Source organism: Abramis brama (genome assembly GCF_963993115.1).
Source record: "Abramis brama genome assembly, chromosome: 21".
In the NCBI taxonomy this organism is placed as follows: Eukaryota; Metazoa; Chordata; class Actinopteri; order Cypriniformes; family Leuciscidae; genus Abramis; species Abramis brama.
In genome coordinates this window covers 25,702,349-25,721,064 of record NC_139983.1, presented here as the reverse complement: position 1 = coordinate 25,721,064, position 18,716 = coordinate 25,702,349, and the positions used below count along the sequence as shown (strand labels likewise).

At 37.0% G+C, this 18,716-nt stretch overlaps 1 protein-coding gene across 21 annotated transcripts in view; it reads right to left on the bottom strand.

Annotated features, from left to right (window-relative positions):
• Positions 1-18,716, bottom strand: part of gphna (gephyrin a) — an 80,898-nt gene that overhangs the window by 30,278 nt on the left and 31,904 nt on the right. For 14 of the 21 annotated variants that reach the window (XM_084097734.1, XM_084097749.1, XM_084097752.1 and 11 more), the window contains exons 5-9: positions 16,853-16,947; positions 16,655-16,721; positions 11,381-11,653; positions 10,813-10,929; positions 7,491-7,622 (exon numbers count right to left, since the gene is read on the bottom strand). In XM_084097734.1, the coding sequence (XP_083953860.1) occupies positions 7,491-7,622; positions 10,813-10,929; positions 11,381-11,653; positions 16,655-16,721; positions 16,853-16,947 (684 nt within the window). The remainder of the gene's footprint in view (positions 1-7,490; positions 7,623-10,812; positions 10,930-11,380; positions 11,654-16,654; positions 16,722-16,852; positions 16,948-18,716) is intronic. The other 7 variants (XM_084097751.1, XM_084097742.1, XM_084097736.1 and 4 more) reach the window with 1 other exon arrangement.

The following is an 18,716-nucleotide window of genomic DNA, read 5'->3' as shown; positions in this document are numbered from 1 at the left end:
TAAAGTGCCTTATTTCGGTTATCCCAGTATCCTATATTTAACAATTTCTGTGAGCCATTTCTTCATTTTGATTATTCATAATGAAGGTCCGCCCTGTTTACACCTCATATGATGCAAGTAACACAAAAGCATAGAATAGTGGTTTTTCCAGCACTTTTGAGAGCTATGATAATACATTTTAAAACTGAAACGGGCATTGCAGAACACCTGTCCCACATACTGATGGGCGAGGTTGCTTCCGTCTTGCTCCCTTTTAAAAGTAAACCCATTTCAAGAGAACAAATGCAAATCACTATACTGACAGCAAACATGCCCAGCGACGCAGCCAGTAATGTATTGCTTTCGATGAAAAACCTTTCATGTCAAACCTCCACTTAAGCAAAAGGACATGGGAATTTTGTCTTCATGAAAATTATATATTGGGGTATTATTTAGTCTTATTATCATGACTTGAGGTATGATTTTCAATTTGTACAGCTCCATAGTTACATAGGCCTATATATCTAGCGCATAACCCGACTCCTATTACACTTAACATAAAAAACCTAACAGCCAGAAAAAGTTCAGTCACAATAATGTAATGTCATTTTATAATTATATATACATATATATATATATATATATATATATATATATATATATATATATATATATATATATATATATATATATATATATTAGGGCTGTGAAACGATTAATCGCGATTAATCGCATCCAAAATAAAATGTATATATTTAAGATTTTCGATTTATTTATACATAAAATATTTATATTTATATATAATACAAATTATATATACAGTATATTTAAGCAAATATTTCTTAAATATATACATGCATGTGTGTGTATTTATATATACAAAATAATTATGCACAGTACACACACATATATTATGTGAACACAAACTTTTATTGTGGATGCAATTAATCGCGATTAATCATTTCACAGCCCTAATATATATATAAATTTGAATTAAATATGTAATCAATGTCAAATGTTTTTTAGACATGCAAATTTCTTAAGATATTTTGAGAAACTATATTCATGATAATAGAAATAATGATATTGAATAGAAATATTGATGATGATTATTTACACCAAAGCAATGGGTTTATTGCTCACATCTGTAAAAAGGCACTATAGGGAACTTTCAGCATCGGCATTAACGCAAAAGCACTAGAAATTCAATTTAGCACTTTTATATAAAAAACAAACAAAACAATGTATATCATTTATATTATTTTTTAATTAAAACAAGAATCTTGTATATGGAAAATTGGTTTGTATCTGCTTATTCTTTTTAGTAGTGTTGGTATCAATAAAGAAGTCAGAAACCATGACGTTATACTCGGAGTGGTTCGTGACGTTAATCCGAGCAGTTCTTTTTTCGAATTTGTGTGTTTCAATGGCAACACTATCAACGGCGAAATGAACCCGCAGCAGTCAGGTGGGGTACAGGTAAGGGCTCTTTAAGTTGTTTACGTTCATTATTATTGTAATGTTATGTGTTTTGAGACATGCGCTAGTTTAACGCCGTCTTGTGATGCTTTTATTTGCTCCCTGCTGTACGCGTTCATGTGTTTTGAGGAGGCGTGGCTTTGGAGACGCTCTGAAGGGAGGGTGGGATCTTATGCTTTCAAAGCTAGCTCGCTATTGCTAGTCTCTCTGAAAATTGCCTACCACTCTTTTAATTACAGTCTCTTTTTTCAGTCTGTTGTTGAAAGCCCCTCCAGGTGGTATCCTTAGTCAACCCTATCTCGCAAGCACACACCAGTGAACACACCAGGGTGAGCTTCAGTCTGAATCTCTCTGTCTATATCTCATATTGCTGTCATCTCGACTTATTATACACCACACACATGATGGGAATCACCAGTGATTAAGAGGTATGACACCATCATTATGTGTTCACTTAGTGTTTCTTTACAAAGATCGCCAACTACTATACAAATATACAAATACATACAACTATATAAATATGTGGGAATGGGGATCGTTTTGACAATGTTGTTTGTCTGTATGCGAAAAACGCAAAGGAAACACTTTCTTAGTTTTTTTATTACATCGTTGTCATGTAAATGTAGCCGTCTTTGTTGTCATCGTTGTCATGTAAATGTAGCCGTCTTTGTTGTCATCGTTGTCATGTAAATTTTCTTAATATTACATTACATCACAATACATTACATTATATTATATTGAATTACATTACATTACATTATATATGTTTTACAATAACATTGTGTTGGAACTTATTCATGAAATGTCTGTTATAAAACTTCTGAGAAAATTGTGTCTTTATAACGGAAAATCCAAAGTGTGTAAAATAACAGATTCCCCCTCCCACAAACAAACACACACTATGAACATGAATGCGCAAGCACACACACAACAAAAACAAGCATACGTACACTTGCACAACAGGCAAACACGCATAGTTAGCGACAGAAAGAAACAAAAATGCACAAGTCATTAAGGTAACAACACGATTCTCCCTGTAAGCACTTCCAAACAGTGGCACCTAATGGAGCCTCCATTCAGAAAGCCACAGTAATGCATCCTGTACGACCACATCAGACCACTGCAGCTGTTACAAAACCAAGTGGCTGCTCCTTACGCTGTAGATCATGCTGCACCCTGAAATCCCCCTGTCCCACGATCCCCCTCAGAGTCTATCTGAAGCCCTACTCACTTACACCCCACACACACGCACATCCAAAACAGACACGTGTATAACAAAACAGAGTGACGCATCAGAGAGGAGAAAGACGGCGCTTACCATGCTTTATCCTGGTACACAGAAGAATGCCGCAAGTCTCCCTTGCACACACTGACACACACGCACACACACTACACGCATGAAGCCAGAGAGAGTGTAGGAGGGGAGAAAGAGGTGGAGTGAGACAGCATGCAAAAGCGGAGGATGAGTAAAAAACCACTGGGATCTAAATTTGGAGGAAGTGCAACCACAGATTTGAGGGATGTACGGGGTTGACGACTGTGTGTGCGGTTACGGAGAGTGTTTTCTGAAATCAGATCGGCTCAGACGAAGCATGTGAGTGGGTTAAGAGAGGGAGAGAGAGTGTAAAAACGTATTATGCATTATTACCTCTGTGTTTAGTGCGCATGGAGAGCTCACAGCCAAACGGGGTCTTATGTAACAGCTGGACGATGTGCTGAGGGAATGCAGTGAGCATATGTGTGTGTGTGTGTGTGAGTGTGTTTGAGTGTCTGTGCCTCTGGCCGTACTGGATGATGTATGCCCGGAAAAGGTTTTTAAATCACACGCTGCTTTCACACTGCACACAAATCCAATTTGGCTTCACATCCGATCTTTAGGCCTGATTGTTATTTTGACGAAATAGGAATTGTTTGTTCAGAATGTTAAGTTTCAGTGAATCCTCATTGTAACGATTTTAGTGTCAGCATGGTTCTAAAAGTCTCTCTCATACAACAAGCTGTCAGCTTGGAAAGAGACGACTGGAAAACTGGAATTCAGCCTCTGCTGATGTCTACTACACCATTCTGCTGACCAGAACATAAGCTACATTTTATGCATTCATGCATATATTGTGTGCAAAACTGCTGATTTGTTCCCTACACAGTGAATGTCACACAGTTCACTATATAACTAAGGAAGGAGTCAAATAAAAAAGAACATATTCAGACACAGCTCCAGACAATATTGAGCACACTATGTATTTTTACACACATTATCATTCAAAGTCTCATAAAAAAAGTAAATAAAAACCCAAAACAAAACAAAAAAACAGCATACTGACCTTGAAGTTTTAAAATGCAGAGAACCTGCTTGAAATCTGACTGATCAGAATGCAGACTTTGGATTTAATGTTTTGGTTCCCATTTGGAACTGAAACTGTTTGGTTACCAACATTCAAAAAAAAAAAATTCAATATTTTTTTTGGATGTACTATCTATTTAAGTGCCTCTGTCTTGGAAAACAATTGGTTTTGGGAAGTCAAACAATCCAGTATATATAATGTACAGTATAAGCAGTAGAGCTGCATGATTCTGGATAAATTGAGAAATAATTTTTTTTTTGTTGTTTAAAATAGAGATCAAGATTCTCCCACGATTCTAAACAACTAAACAAAATAACATGTAATTTTCTAGAGGTTCTGACAAAATGTTAACTGCTGTGGTCCATTTAAAAATATTTAATTAATTTAATTTAATTTAATTTAGTGAAGCTGTTTTATACCTACACGACAACTGCTCTCTCTGGGTCAGCGGCAGCGTAAACGCAGATTTTAATGTTTGCTGTGTTCGTGCTTGTCAAAGGTTTAATAGACACAGGAAAATCATTGTCAATTAAGAATAAGATCATGTGGGTGTTTGAATCAAAATTGCGATCTTTTGACGATTAATTTTAGCCTAAAAAATATATTCCAAATAAATTTATATATCATAAAATATATTATATTCTAAATATTCCAAAGTGATTTACAATGATTAAAAGCCTCATTATCCTAAAAATGTTAGGATGATTTTATGATAATGAGGCGTTTAATCATTTTCATAAAACGTAAGTCTTTCATCTTGTCTTAATTTACTTGATAAAATAATAAGTATGTTGTATCTTAAATCTAGGTAATGGTATATTAAGTTACACAAACGCTAGGGTCCACCCTGTACATGTGCAGCTTGATTTTTCTAAACGGTTGAGTTATGACAGTTTGATTAAAAATTATGAGGTCAAACTTAAATGAAATGCTCAAAATAATATCAATGCCATGCATTTAGAAAACAGATTTTTATTTGATTACAAATTTAATTTGGCCCCTCTATGAATGTGAGCCCCACCACAGTCTCTTTTTCTCTCTCTCTCTCTCTCTCTCTCTCTCTCTCTCACACACACACACACACACACACACACACACACACACACACGCAATACCGGCATATAAATTCTCCACACATTTGTGAACCTGCCATAACTATTTTTTCAAATCTGGGAATTCCCCAAATGCTCAAGCTGGTAGGTACACTGCTAAACAGCGCATGTAACAGAGTACACACACACACACACACTTCTCTGCACGTTCTTTACTCTGTAGCCTCTAACTGTTAAGTGCCACCTGACACCCTTGTTCAGCAACTAAAGCCAAACTGCCAGACACTTGTCATAAAAAACAACAGTCAGCAGAATTAAAACCCAGCCTGAGGTCAACGCTGAAGCTTAGAGCACTCCATTGGAATTCTGCTTACCACAGGCATTTCACATACATCCTAAAAAAATATGATATAAAGAGGCCAAAACATTTCCATTATATACTTCAAGCAGTTTGCAGACCAACTTTCCATAGTCTGTTACTAAGACAAATACCTGCATCTATTAAAGGAAAACACAGTTGTAATACACACTGTGTTCACTAGAGGGAGACAGAGAAACTAGTGCAGCACCACTAATTACTTATTCTTATTATGTTGACAGATTTCACGCACACATATGACTTATGTGACCCATTGTCTCATGAGCTAAATTGACACACATACAGTGGTCCTTACCCATGATGTCCACATCATCAGGGCCAAAATAGGAAACACACACTAATACTATGACAGTAAAAAACAATTGAGAAAGAGTTGAAATCAAAGTAACTTATTGTCACGCACTCCACAACAAAATGTAACTTGTTATAAACACAAAGAAATGACTACATTCAGTATACAACTCGATTGTCTACACCAATAGCAGTTTTCATTCAAAAGTTGAGATGCGAGTGCATGTTTGATAATGATGTATAAAGTGACCAAATACAGACACAATAGGGGCTTTCGCACCGGGAAGATCTGGGAACTAAGTTCTAGGAACTAGCCACCAGGGTGGTTCCCCGAGAACTATTGGTTCCCCTAGGAACGTTTTACTGGTTGCATTCGCACCCGCCAGTAGGAACCGGTAGGAACTCTGAAGTGACGTATTGTTGTTGTGACTTTTATTTTGACAGCGCGGCGGACCTTTATTTTGATGTCGCTGAGAACACCAGCCAGAGCCTGAGCACACAGCACTCGCATTCTCGGTGTTCATTAGTTTACAGTCTGCCTAACAGTCCTGTCTAATATTTTAATAGATAGAACTGTTATACATAGAAAGTAGACAGAAATTAAAAGTTATTAGCGTATGTATGCCGTGTGGTTGATGTCCAGTGTTGCTAACTGAGCAGAAATACATAATCATGTTTCACTTGGTCCCCTCAAAGCTGTTTTGGGTTTTCTCCTCAGCGTAAAGGTTAAGAGGCCCATCGATCACTGTTTTCCATGTTCGTAGAGTTGGTTTGTTGACTAAATATATAAGCTACAATATGTGTGTTTACACAGCATTTTTTTTAAATGGCGGGTGCTGGCGTTCCGCGTGCGTTCGGCCAATCAGCGTACACTAACGTCATGGATAGTTCCTGTAGTGCTGGTTTAGACCCTACTCTGATGTAGGAGCTAAATTAGTTCCTCCAAAAAAGTTCCTAGAACTAAAATCATTCCTAGTTCCTGCGGTGCGAACACACCGAAATCCGGGAACTTCCGCCAATAGTTCTAGGAACTATGAAAAGGTTCCTCAGGTGTGAAAGCACCTAATGCGAGTTAGGCCCTGTTTACACCTGGTATTAAGATGCATTTTGGTCAATCGGATCACAAGTAGATGAGGGAGGCACATTCCCGTTTACACCTGGTGTTTTAATCCGTCTCTTTTGTCCACTTTCAACTACTTCTGTCCTGATTTCTTCGAGGGGAGGGTCTTTTTTGTCTTCAAACCAAATTTGGGTCTTCATCCGACAAAGTTTAAATCCAGTCTGGCTAGTGCGCTTCCCATAATGTTTCCACATTAGGTCAGTAGGTGGAGAGCAGGTGGTCCTTTGTGGCTGTTCGAACGCATTCGACATGAGCGTTTACACAACTAAAGCAATCCAGTCGAATGCGTTTTCGACTACCTCTGGAAGTGGTCGAAAGTGGACAAGCTCATAACGTTTTAGACCTTGTTTACACCTGTACACAAGCGTCGTCCACTTGTGATCCAATCGACTATCTTAAACGCATCTTAATACCAGGTGTAAACAGGGCCTTAGAGACACTTTAAATAACTGTTAATGCTGCAAACAAAAAAAACAACAAAAAAAAACACCCAAAACAGCTCCTGAATATCTTAAATAAAATAATAACAAATGTTATGAATTAATAGCCCCTCGTAGAATTCATCTAATCATACCGTTGGATCTAAAACAACAAACTGTCAACCGCTACAGGAAGAAAATCAAATTGGCCAAACTTAAAATTCAGCCAGTGAAGAAGCCCCACTTCTCCTCTCACACGGCCCAATGAGCAAAGTCACTGCTGTCTGGAATGCAAAGCAGTGTGTCAAGCAGCCAATGAGGTGGCAGCAGATGAGGATCCAGCTATGGAGGATACTGAGTGCATGACGAAACAGAAAGCTGAGGGGAGAAGGAATGGTGTGAATAAAGGGAGAAGGGGCGGAGTCTTACTTTAGGGGTGGGGCAGGAGGCAGTGGAGAGGCGGGACTGCTGAGCACAAGGAGACTCTGAGGGTGTGGTGCTGAGAGAGGCGGTGTCCCGCGGCAACACCTGCACGCCTCGTGAAATTATGGACTCTGGGATCTGGAAATAGAAGACCGAGACCGTTACAGTCAAATTCAGTAAAGAATTGTCAAAATTGAGCATTTATACTTAAATATTATTGTTTACACTACCATTCAAGGGTTTAGAGTCTTAATACTTTTATTCAGCAAGGACACAGTAAATTGCTCAAAAGTGACAGTAAAGAAATGTATAATGTTACAAAAGATTTCTATTTCAAATAAATGCTTTTCTTTTGAACTTTCTATTTACCAAAGAATCATGAAAAAAAAAAAAACAAGGTTTCCACAAAAATGTTAAGCGGCACAACTGTTTTCAACCTTGATAATAATAAGAAATGCTTCTTGAGCACTAAATCATCATATCAAAATCATGTGAGACTGAAGACCAGAGTAATGGCTGCTGAAAAATTCAGCTTTGCCATTATAGGAACAAATTGCATTTTAAAACATATTCAAACAGAAATTGGTTCACTGAAATTGTAATAATTTTTCACAATATTTCTGTTTCTACTGTATTTTTTATCAAATAAATGCAGTCTTGTTGAGCACAAGAGACTTTCAAAAACATGAAAAAATCGTAATTATTCCAAACTTTCGAAAAGTAGTGTATGATGAAGTAAAATGGTTGAGAAGGACTAAGGTATTTTAGCTAAACTGAAATTAAGTCATTAAATCTAAATTAAATTTAAGTCAAAAATAAAATAAAAAACAACTAAATAATTGTGTGTGTGTGTACATAATATACATATATACACACACACATATATATATATATATATATATATATATATATATATATATATAAACACACACACACACACACATATACATTATATATATGTATGTATATATATGTGTATATATATATATATATATATATATATATATATATATATATATATATATACACATACACACACACACACACATATATATGTATATATATATATATATATATATATATATATATAATTTAATATATATATATAAATATATATTATACAAATTCTACATAATATATACTAATTTTCAATGACATACACATATACATATTTAATTATAAATGTTAAATATTTATTTATTTATTTAATTTATTTATTTATTTAAAGAAATGAAACCCCTGATCTTTGACAACAATCAAATTTTTAGTCGTTAACATATGACCTCCATATGTGTTGGCTGGCACATTGCAAAGCATTAGCCAATCATAACACTGCTTATTTGCATATAGAACTCTCAAAGGTACAATAGCATCAGAGAGGGGTGGTAAATAATGTAACACAACATTAAACCTTGATTAACATGGATTTTCAAATGCTACAGAAGCTCATAATATGGCCCATTAAATGTCTGCAGAAAGCATCAATGAACATCCACAGCGAAGACAAATATTTGAAACGCCATGATCTATACAGAGTGATATTTGCTACTGTATTCAGACTGAGACTCTGCCTTTGATCCAGCAGGCGAGTCTTCATGCAGTAACAAACTGCAGCTATGCTGTCTGGGAGAACCGTGGTGGGATTAAGCAGGAGTCTGATGGGCAGAAGGGCGAAGAGCGCAGGGATCTTCCACAGGAACGCTGGGGCTTAACGGAGCACTAATTAACACTGGGGCTAAATCAAGGCCTCGCAGGAAAGAGCAGCTCCACAAGCGCTTTAATTACCCAGCGCAGAAGCTAACCCTGCGCTAATAATAGCATTCGACTCAACCTCTGCCTTCCCAGGAGACTCGTGCTGCGAGCGCTCCCTGTGGAGAACACAGTAATGCCAACCTGCATGACCCCATTATAATTACTATATAAAGACAGCTAATACAGGATATACACTCAATCCTCTGCTATCAGGGAAAAAGCTTTACAAGACCAGGCAAAGCTGAACAACAAGACAAATATTGCTTACTAGATAATAAACTGATACAAGGCATTACAGAAAGAAAGTGAGACGTGCTTGCCAGTGCAACACTAAGGTGTTGTGGGTGGTTGCCAGGGTGTTACTTACTGGCAAATTCAATAAAGCAAAACCTCGAGTGCCAAGTCTATGATATTTTGGTCTCTAGATATGGCTTTATGTCTAAATAAATAAACAAATAAATAACAGTATAAATTAATAATTTACATTTACAATTAACATTAAAATGGTTAACTTTGTTGTTATTGTATTGTGATGCAAAATCATTTTGTGTAACATTCAAATTAATGAAAATTTATTAAAAAAAATACATTATATAAAATAACAACATTTAAATTATGAATGAAATTTTATAATGTTAAATGCCTGGTTTGCTTAAATTTTAATTATTAAATAATATTAAAAGAGATGGTACAGGTTAATACATATGTTGATGTTACACAATCTACACAAGAGTTAAAGTGCCCCTATTATGCTTTTTCTGATATTTCCTTTCATGTAGCGTTTAATATAGCTGTTTGAGAATGTAAAATGTCTGCAAAGTTTCAAAGTTTAAAGTGCATGATAATTGGAGTTATGGTCTACCAAAAGAAAGAACCAATTCAGAACTGCCTGAAACGAGTCACCAGTAATTCCAGCCTTACTTCCTGCTCAAACCTATGTAGATTTGTAACATATTTGCATAATGCCAGGCTAATGTCTTCATTAGCAACATCTACTTTAACCCCGTCCTTAAACACTGTAGCTGTATCTGAGGCCTGGAAGAGTTTGGTTCATGATGTCGCGGGAGTAAATCCACTTTGCATGCACTTTCAAAGGATGAGGACTTGAATTGATATGGTAAAAACTGACACAATTTTTACTGTTCATATCACTGTGTATAAAAGTGCTGAGGAAGCCTTTGGAGCTGAAATTCAGATATGGTAATGGACATTTGGTTTCTATAAGACGTAGGCCAATCAGAGAAGAGTGGGCTCTTGGAAAGAAAGGGTTTAGAGAGATGAACTGTTTATTGAACTGCTTTAGACCTCCAAAAAAAAAATTAGGAACCTTTAAAATAGCATAATAGGGACACTTTACATTAATTCAAGACTGCAGTAGATAAGTAGAAGAAAGTAAAAAATTTTTTTTTAATATTTTGGTCTTTAAATATGGTTTTCCTGTTTTATCATCAACCAATAGTAATAGTGACAAATCATGACATTTCATTTCTATGATTGGTTGTGAAACTAGATGTTCAAAAGGGCCAATGGAATATCAGGAGAGGTGACTATGGATGGAAAGGTGGGTGTGCCTTACCGTGTCGCTGCAGGAGCAGGTGAAATGGGAGGGAATGGAAGTGGGCGGGATGAAGCCACTCAAGGGCTGCCCACCTTTCGCCATGAAAACGGCATGGCTGGGATGAGACTTCATGTTCTGATGATGAATATGAGACATATAAAAATGACAAAAGACTTGACACATGTACACACAAAACATGAATTAATGGAACATCGAGGGCAAGAGATGATGAAAGAAGGGGTAGAGCGTCATTTTTCCAATGTCAAAATTTCAGTTTTCTTTCTCCTATTCCACTGTTAGGATAACCTGTTTGAAAGCAGTTGCTGCCAATCCACTAGTGGCACAGAAATTACACATTTTACCTTTGAATACAATACGAAATTACTTTATTAGCCTATTTAATGCAAGTTTATCTTCATAAAGTGATTAAGAATGATTTCTTTTGGTAATTTTTAATAATTTAAAGAAGAGAAAAAAACAATCTGATACAAAAACATATCAGTGAAATAAGCCAGTCTTAGATATTAAAAGAACAGCTTGAGCCAGTATGAGTGTTTGAGACTAAATAACCATTAATGGTGCTCACCTTAGCAGCAATAGCAGCTGCTGTGATGTGAGAGGAGCCGCTGTCCTCTGTGGACGCAATGCCACTGTCCTTCTTCTCCTCGTCCTCTTCCTCACACTGCACACCCTTGTCTTCTGTCTGCTTGTGTGGGCTGGTGGTGGGTGGAGGGGAGAGGGGCGGCGGAGGGGATGGCAGGTCCTCTAGAGCGTCGTGTACCTCCTTCACCTTCACTATGGCGTCCCGTAGCAGGTCTATGGCGTGGGGCAGAGCAGGCAGGATGAACTGGAAGCACTCCTGTGAAAAGGGAGAGAAGAAACAGCAGAAAGATCTTTTAAACCCAAAACATGTTCCTTTCATATCAATGAGCTCATGAGCACCTCAATTCTACAGTGATGCCGTGGTACTAATTGCACGTGGCAATAATGTGACAAGACAGTGGACAAGCAATAGAAATATTAATTATAAATGCACTTATAATTCATTCAATACTGAAAATAACTTGTAAAAAATATATAAATATCTTTAAACAATAAATGAAATTTAATAAGTAACATAACTTGGCCAGTATTTGAGTGTGTAATGTATATTTATTATGAGTATCACATTGGTAAATGGCAGTTACTAATAGGCAGTAGGCAGGTTGTGGAAAAGAGCCATTCATTTAATTTAATTTAATTAAATTTTTTGCTCCAAAACAAATCAAACATAACATAAGTAAACAGCACATAATTCATACCATAATTAATTATTTAATTTACATAAATACAGAATATTAAACTTAGATAAATATAATCAAGGTTAAAATAAAATATTTCATTCTCTTATTATACTGTGTGATGGAAAATCTTACTGTCTGATATTCGGGGGAATAATAAGAAATTATGATTTTTACAATAAAAAAATAACATTCTGGGATTATTGTTATTATGGTTCGCTGAAAATTGCATATAATTTTTAAAATATTATTACAAGAGATCAAGCTATGGTATAGCATTATACATGGAATAATTAATCAAGAATCAACACACAAGCTAAAATAAATGCCTGACTGAAGTAGATTTTAATTTTTCTTATACTATATTTTACATTTGTATCATACAATATTTAACGTGCTTAAAAGAGCTTAAATAATATTTAACCTGAGCTACTCCTTTAAGATTTGAACAGTGGAATTATAAAAACAAATTAATCTGTTGTATCTCCTCAGAGTTCAACTTTCTCCAGCTCCTAAGCGTCAAGCGTACTGTTTAGCAGTAATGCGAGGTCTTTACGGCGTAAATCCCTCTTGTTCTCCTCCAACGTAATGGGCCACTATCTATCCGGATCCCCTAATAGGATGACATACAGGCCAACCTATTGACACTAACTTAATGGAATTTCTAATACAGTTGGACATCCTCCATTTTGAGGGGATGAAGTCCGATAAGGACACAGCATGTGAACTTAACACAGGTGGCCAAACTCGATTGCTCTTAAACCACATTTCTTAAGTACTTCTGACAAGAGACATTAATAATAATGAAGGAAAGGACGGCAGCGGGGATGGAGACCGGTCCAGGGAGGGTTGATGCAGTGGAGTGTTTCCCCCCGCAGGTCTGATGTGGTTGCATCTCTCCGTTTTGGTGACTCAGAGTTAAAACGAAGATTAATGTGTGGAGACATTAGAAGTCCATAGGCTACTTCATGTCCTCTTGGTGCATGTAGGAATGGTCTATTTTTGTCTTCCTGGTGCAAGGTGAGGCACATGTGTGTGCGCTGACACTCCAGATCAGAGCGTGCTGCTCTGTAGGAATAATGGCACCTGAGCTCAAAGAAAGAGTGATTGGCAACTCAGACACGCTGACCAGACAGGAACATGCCAATATGGATGTGTGATGTGAAGCCACATCACTGTAAAAGCAGATGGACACATTTCCTCGAGACAGCAGTAGAAACCCCTACAACGTAGCCCTTATTCAGAGCGGAGGCATTATAAGACATTTTGTCAGTCACTTCACTTGGTTTCTATTTTGTTGCGTTCAACAGATCAACCGTTTTCTTGTCAAAAAGCAATGCATGTAATGCATACAATTTAAAACGTAGCATTGACGTATGTGTTCAAATCCAATGCAATAATCTAAAACATATGGGTTTCAACTTCTGCCAACTTTTAAACCCTTGGAACTCTTGGAAACTTTACATTTTTACCATTAAACTATGAAAATCCATCATAAAAATTTTGATAATTACGATAATCTAAACAGAGCAAAATAATTGTAAAATTTTATGCGAAATTCAGTTCTGATAGAGTTTTTAAAAAAATTCTATTGCCTCACAGTTGTGGCATTGTTTTTTTAACGCACCAAAAAAATGCTGCACCTGATACAGTGAAGCAGTGCGTGGACCTTTTTTAGCAGCCTTCGCTCCCCATTCATTTATCCCATAGAAAGTCAAGCAATTTAAAAACCAAACAAAATACAAAAGGTACACTGTGTACTTAATGGTTTTCATAAGGGAAAAAACTATAGGTCTGTCTTTAAAGAATTAAACGTTAATTAGCAAATTGATGAAATGTGGAGAAAATTAAAAGGATTTGACTTTTCAGGACACCTGACTGTTGACTCTATACAGTTTATTTTAAAAGTGTGAGAGAAAACAAAAAAATCTAAGTATATTGTATAATTTCCAATCAAGCTATAATTTTGTCAAATTACACATAAAGTGGGAACATGTTAGTAAAGGGGTACTTCACCGCTGGCAAAATAGGCTTTCAATAAAACTTGGCTGCCTACACAGTAAAAAAGGCGGATTTTTTTTATTTTTAAAGGCACAATATGTAACTTTTTTGCTTTAAAAATAGCAAAAATCACTATATCTATGTTATATATTTTTTTTAGTTGTGTACTTACAATATACCGACTGTTTCCAACAACTTTCAAACCAGGATAAATTTGTAATTTAATTCGAAGACACGTCACGTTTCTTTATTTCCGTTTTGTCGCCGTCAATGGCGTCATATCCGCGTTGTCCCTGGTTTCCGCTCGTACTGCCATAGCAACCAGAGCTATGAACCAGAGCCGTCTGATAGTAACCAAGGCGACAGACGTGGACAACTGTGTAGTTCGCAATGTCTATTTGCACGCTGTTGTTGTTTCGTTCAAACATTATGGACCATGGCAAGCAGACTTTGGATAAAAAAGGAGAACTAAAACGAGAATCAATATCAGCGCGGTGTTTTCGAGATGCCTAGAGCTCCCATAGACAGTATATAAACGAGAGCTCCACGTCCGAGACTTCGACCGCTCCTACATGTACTTAATTAAACAGGTGAGCACATTTACATAAAACTAATCAATGTTATATAGTTCAACAATGATAAAATGTTAGAATATGATCTGTATGTTATTCTAATGTTGATCTAGTTTACTGCTAGTCTCATACAGACAGACTAACACATACATTTCAACACATTTAAATGCAGTTTAGTGTGCTAGTGTAATGTTAGACCAAGTGAAACAGCGCTGCGTTACCTCACAAGTTTAATTTGTCTAATAATCTGACCTGTAAATTGTAATTCTGCACTTGCTGATAGCTGATAGCTGTCTCTTAGCAATCCCGAACTGCTTCATATCACAGTCATGATAAAAGCATCGATGTATTCACTCATCCATAAACATTATTAGATCGGTCGGCTTGACGTTGACGACAAGATCCATAATTCTTAGCAAATGTTGCGTCATCAAACTACGCCTTTGTTATTGTAAGAGGTTAGCGACCCCTAGCGGCGAAAAAAATTACATACTGTACGTTTAAATTGGTGTTGCCTGACTAGAGGAAACAAAGAAAAGAAAACTGCCGTTCAGTCAGTTCCGCCCGAAGCAAAACGCCGTCGCGTGCAGGTAAGAAAGCTGTTGCCATAGTGTTCCATTTTGACCATAATGCATAAAGACATAGTACGATACAGTTTTCAGTGATAAACCTACCACTCTTAGAATAACTGTTTTGTTAATAACCCTCTGTCGATCAGACTGTCTGTGGGCGGGGATACAAAAATGCTGAAGTGTAATTAGTTTTCATGAAAACCCTGGAGCTCTCAAAAGTTTCTCTGTCCAGATAACACAGAGAACGATTACACATTGTTCATTTACATATACTACTGACATTGTAACAATACAAAGCTGGTTGAAAATCTATGAATTTATACTTTAATTGTGTGTATTTAGGATACATAAAATGCTAGCTATCTTAATTAGCAAGGAGTTGGCTATTTTATTATTTTATTTATTCATCACATAATAAAACTTAACACATTATATGAGATGTAGCGGAAACATTCAGGAATTTGAGAAAGTGCCCAAGGTTGAAGAAACACCAATTATGTTTATTTTAGCACTTCATGGCCCTTTGAAGTTTGTTTGTGTTTCCCATTCTAGTGCACACTGGGAACACGCATTCCCATTTTCTCAGATGTGCTGAGGTCTGTGGCCCTTCCCCGTTTCAAATTCACTCAGTTTACTTAAACGGTAACAATTTTCCTGCATCAAAGCTCTTGCTGAGAACATTAGCGATCTAAAGGCGTTGCGGAGTCTCTGTGGACCGGTGTCTCTCTCTCTAAACCTTTAGCGTTGTGGCCTGGGTCTGTCTCCATTTTAAAACCAAGAAGGGCAAACTCAGTCCAGAAGCAGAGTCGCTGTCATAGAGGAGGAGCTGGGGATGTGAGGAGGCTGCTTTTATGGGTCGTGGACGTGGGATGGAGGGTGCTTTTATTTAGGAAGGGAGAGGGGGAGTGTAGTCGCTGAGCTGGACTGAGCATAAAGGGGTTCTTCAAAGTTTAATCCCCTTATCGGCTCGGCTTCTGGACTTCAAAGCAGCAGTGACAGCAGAGTTCTCCGTGGCTGGGGCTGATGGGTAATGGAGATTAATACCACGGCCCTATCAGCAGAGCTGCACGGGAAGTAGCTCTAATAGGATTGGCCACAATGTTAACACGGTAAGCGAGGGTGAACGTATATGTGAGAGGTGAAGGAAGGGGAGGGGCGTATACTCATTCTATATATATAATTTAAAGAGCTTTTTACATGGTGATTTTTAATTTAATTTATATTTTTTATTTATGTAATGTATCATATACATATATGATATAGATTACTCTTACATAAATAAATACAATTTATAAACAATATAAGCAATCGCTTATATATTTTATAGATATTTCAGAATAGTTGAAGACAAGGAAGTGATCCGAATATTTATGTACCAAAAGAGAGAGAGAGAGAGAGAGACACACACACACACACACACACACAAATAGCTTACCTGTGAGCCCTTCTTGCTCCCAGGTAAATTAATGATGAGGGTTTTGCCTCTGATTCCACATACGGGTCTACAGGAAGGAGATGATTAGTATTTAATCCAATTAGTATTCAAAACACATCCTTTACACTTGTGTGTTTGAGAGTGAAAGGCAGAGAAGAGGAGTGAGATGAGAGGACATGTCTGTGCATGTGCATTCACCTGGATAGCATGCCGAGTGGCGTGACATTTAGGGAGCCCATGAGCATTGCTAGAGCCATCCCTGGAGCTTCACGCTCGATCACCTCTCTGGTGGCCTGCGGACGACAGAACACACACATATATAAGCAACAAGTAGTTCATAAGCCAATGTCAAAAGCACCAGTATTTTGGAGTCAAGTCTTTCTACAGTACCAAATTGGTAGATGAGTGCTGTTTTTCTTGGTTCCTGAATAATTACTTGGTTACTTGAATAAAAGCCTAAATTCAACCTGTTCATCATATAAAGTCGTGTCTCTTCAGAAAAGTTTGGACTAAACAACTCAATTCATATGGATTAGTTTTACTTTTTGAAGCGCCAAGTGTGCATCTGTCAAAGAAGGGACAGAAAGCTCTCAGATTTCATCAAGAAGATCTTCTTTTGTTTTCTGAAGATAAACGAAAGTCGTACGGGTTTGGAACGACATGAGGGTGAGTATTGAATTTTTGTGCCATCTAGTGGTTTAAAAGAGAATAAAGTCAAATGCGCCTTTTACCCCGGTAAACATTTTAAATGTACAGGTTTATTTTTTCAACTTATAGTAATACACCCATGACATCAAGTAGTACACTAGACATGAAAGGCCGGAAAGGAAGAGTTCACCAAAACCTAAAAATTCTGTCATCATAAGATTATATATTTTTTTTTTAATTCAGTGTCTCAGTGTTTTTTTGTCCATTCAATGAAAGTAAAAGGGGTCCAATGTTGTCCAAAACTCTTCAAAATATCTTCTTGTGTGTTCCTCATGAAAAACAAAGTCATACAGGTTTGAAACGACATGAGGATGAGTGAATGATGACAATTTTTGTTTCCAGGTTAAAATAAATAGCCTATATGGGGGCCTTCAAATATTGTGTCGGACAGTGGCCTTCGAGTCAAAAATGATCATGTCGTGACTGCATGTTTTCTCAGTGTAAGTGCCACCAATTTTGTTCAGTAAATGTAAAAGTGTATCATAACATACATGCTAACAGGCTAAGCTAATTCATCATTTAGAGCCAATTGTTCTTCACAGCACAGTTGCTGAGAATTATCACTACGAACACAATTCCAGTGGGCCTTTTATGTCTCTACTCTTCCATCTGAAATCCCCGTTCACTGAACCCTTCTCAGCCACCCAAGGGACACATATCGCTCCATCTCCACTGTCCCATCCCGGTGGAACACACACAGTCTACTCAAACAAACACATTCAAGAACACACGCAAAGTCAGAAGAAAAGTGCACAGCAGAGAAGGAAGGAGAAGAAAACGAAAGGGATCTCAGGCTAAAGGAAGGAGAGAATTTCTCACCGATGTGACGCACTGTGCCCTTGGAATTGAATGACACTTCAAACACTCACATTAGTAAAAAGGAGAAGGAGTGCAGGGTACATCAAAAAAAAATATCTACACAGCATCGTTCCACCAGGCACAATCCCCACCAGACAGACTCCCATATGGATATACACAGTTTCACTCGTACACATCAATTACAGCACCTTTGTGTGGAGATCTGCAGGAACACACACGCATATTTTCTCCTTATGGATCAACTAACTTTTATGAGTCAGTTCACTTTAGTAAATCAAAAACATACTGCGCAACCACAGTGGTTCATCTGCCAAACAAATTACTCTTTTGTATATATAATTGGTGTTGGTAAGATATTTTTGAACGAAGTCACTTACGCTCACCAAGACTGCATTTGTTTGATTTAAAAATGTATTCTTCTGAAAAAAAGCTGTATTTACAGCTATTACTACAGTCCTCACACGATGCTGATTCAGTGCTCAAAAAACATTTCTTATTATCAATGTTGAAAAAAAGTTGTGCTGCTGAATATTTT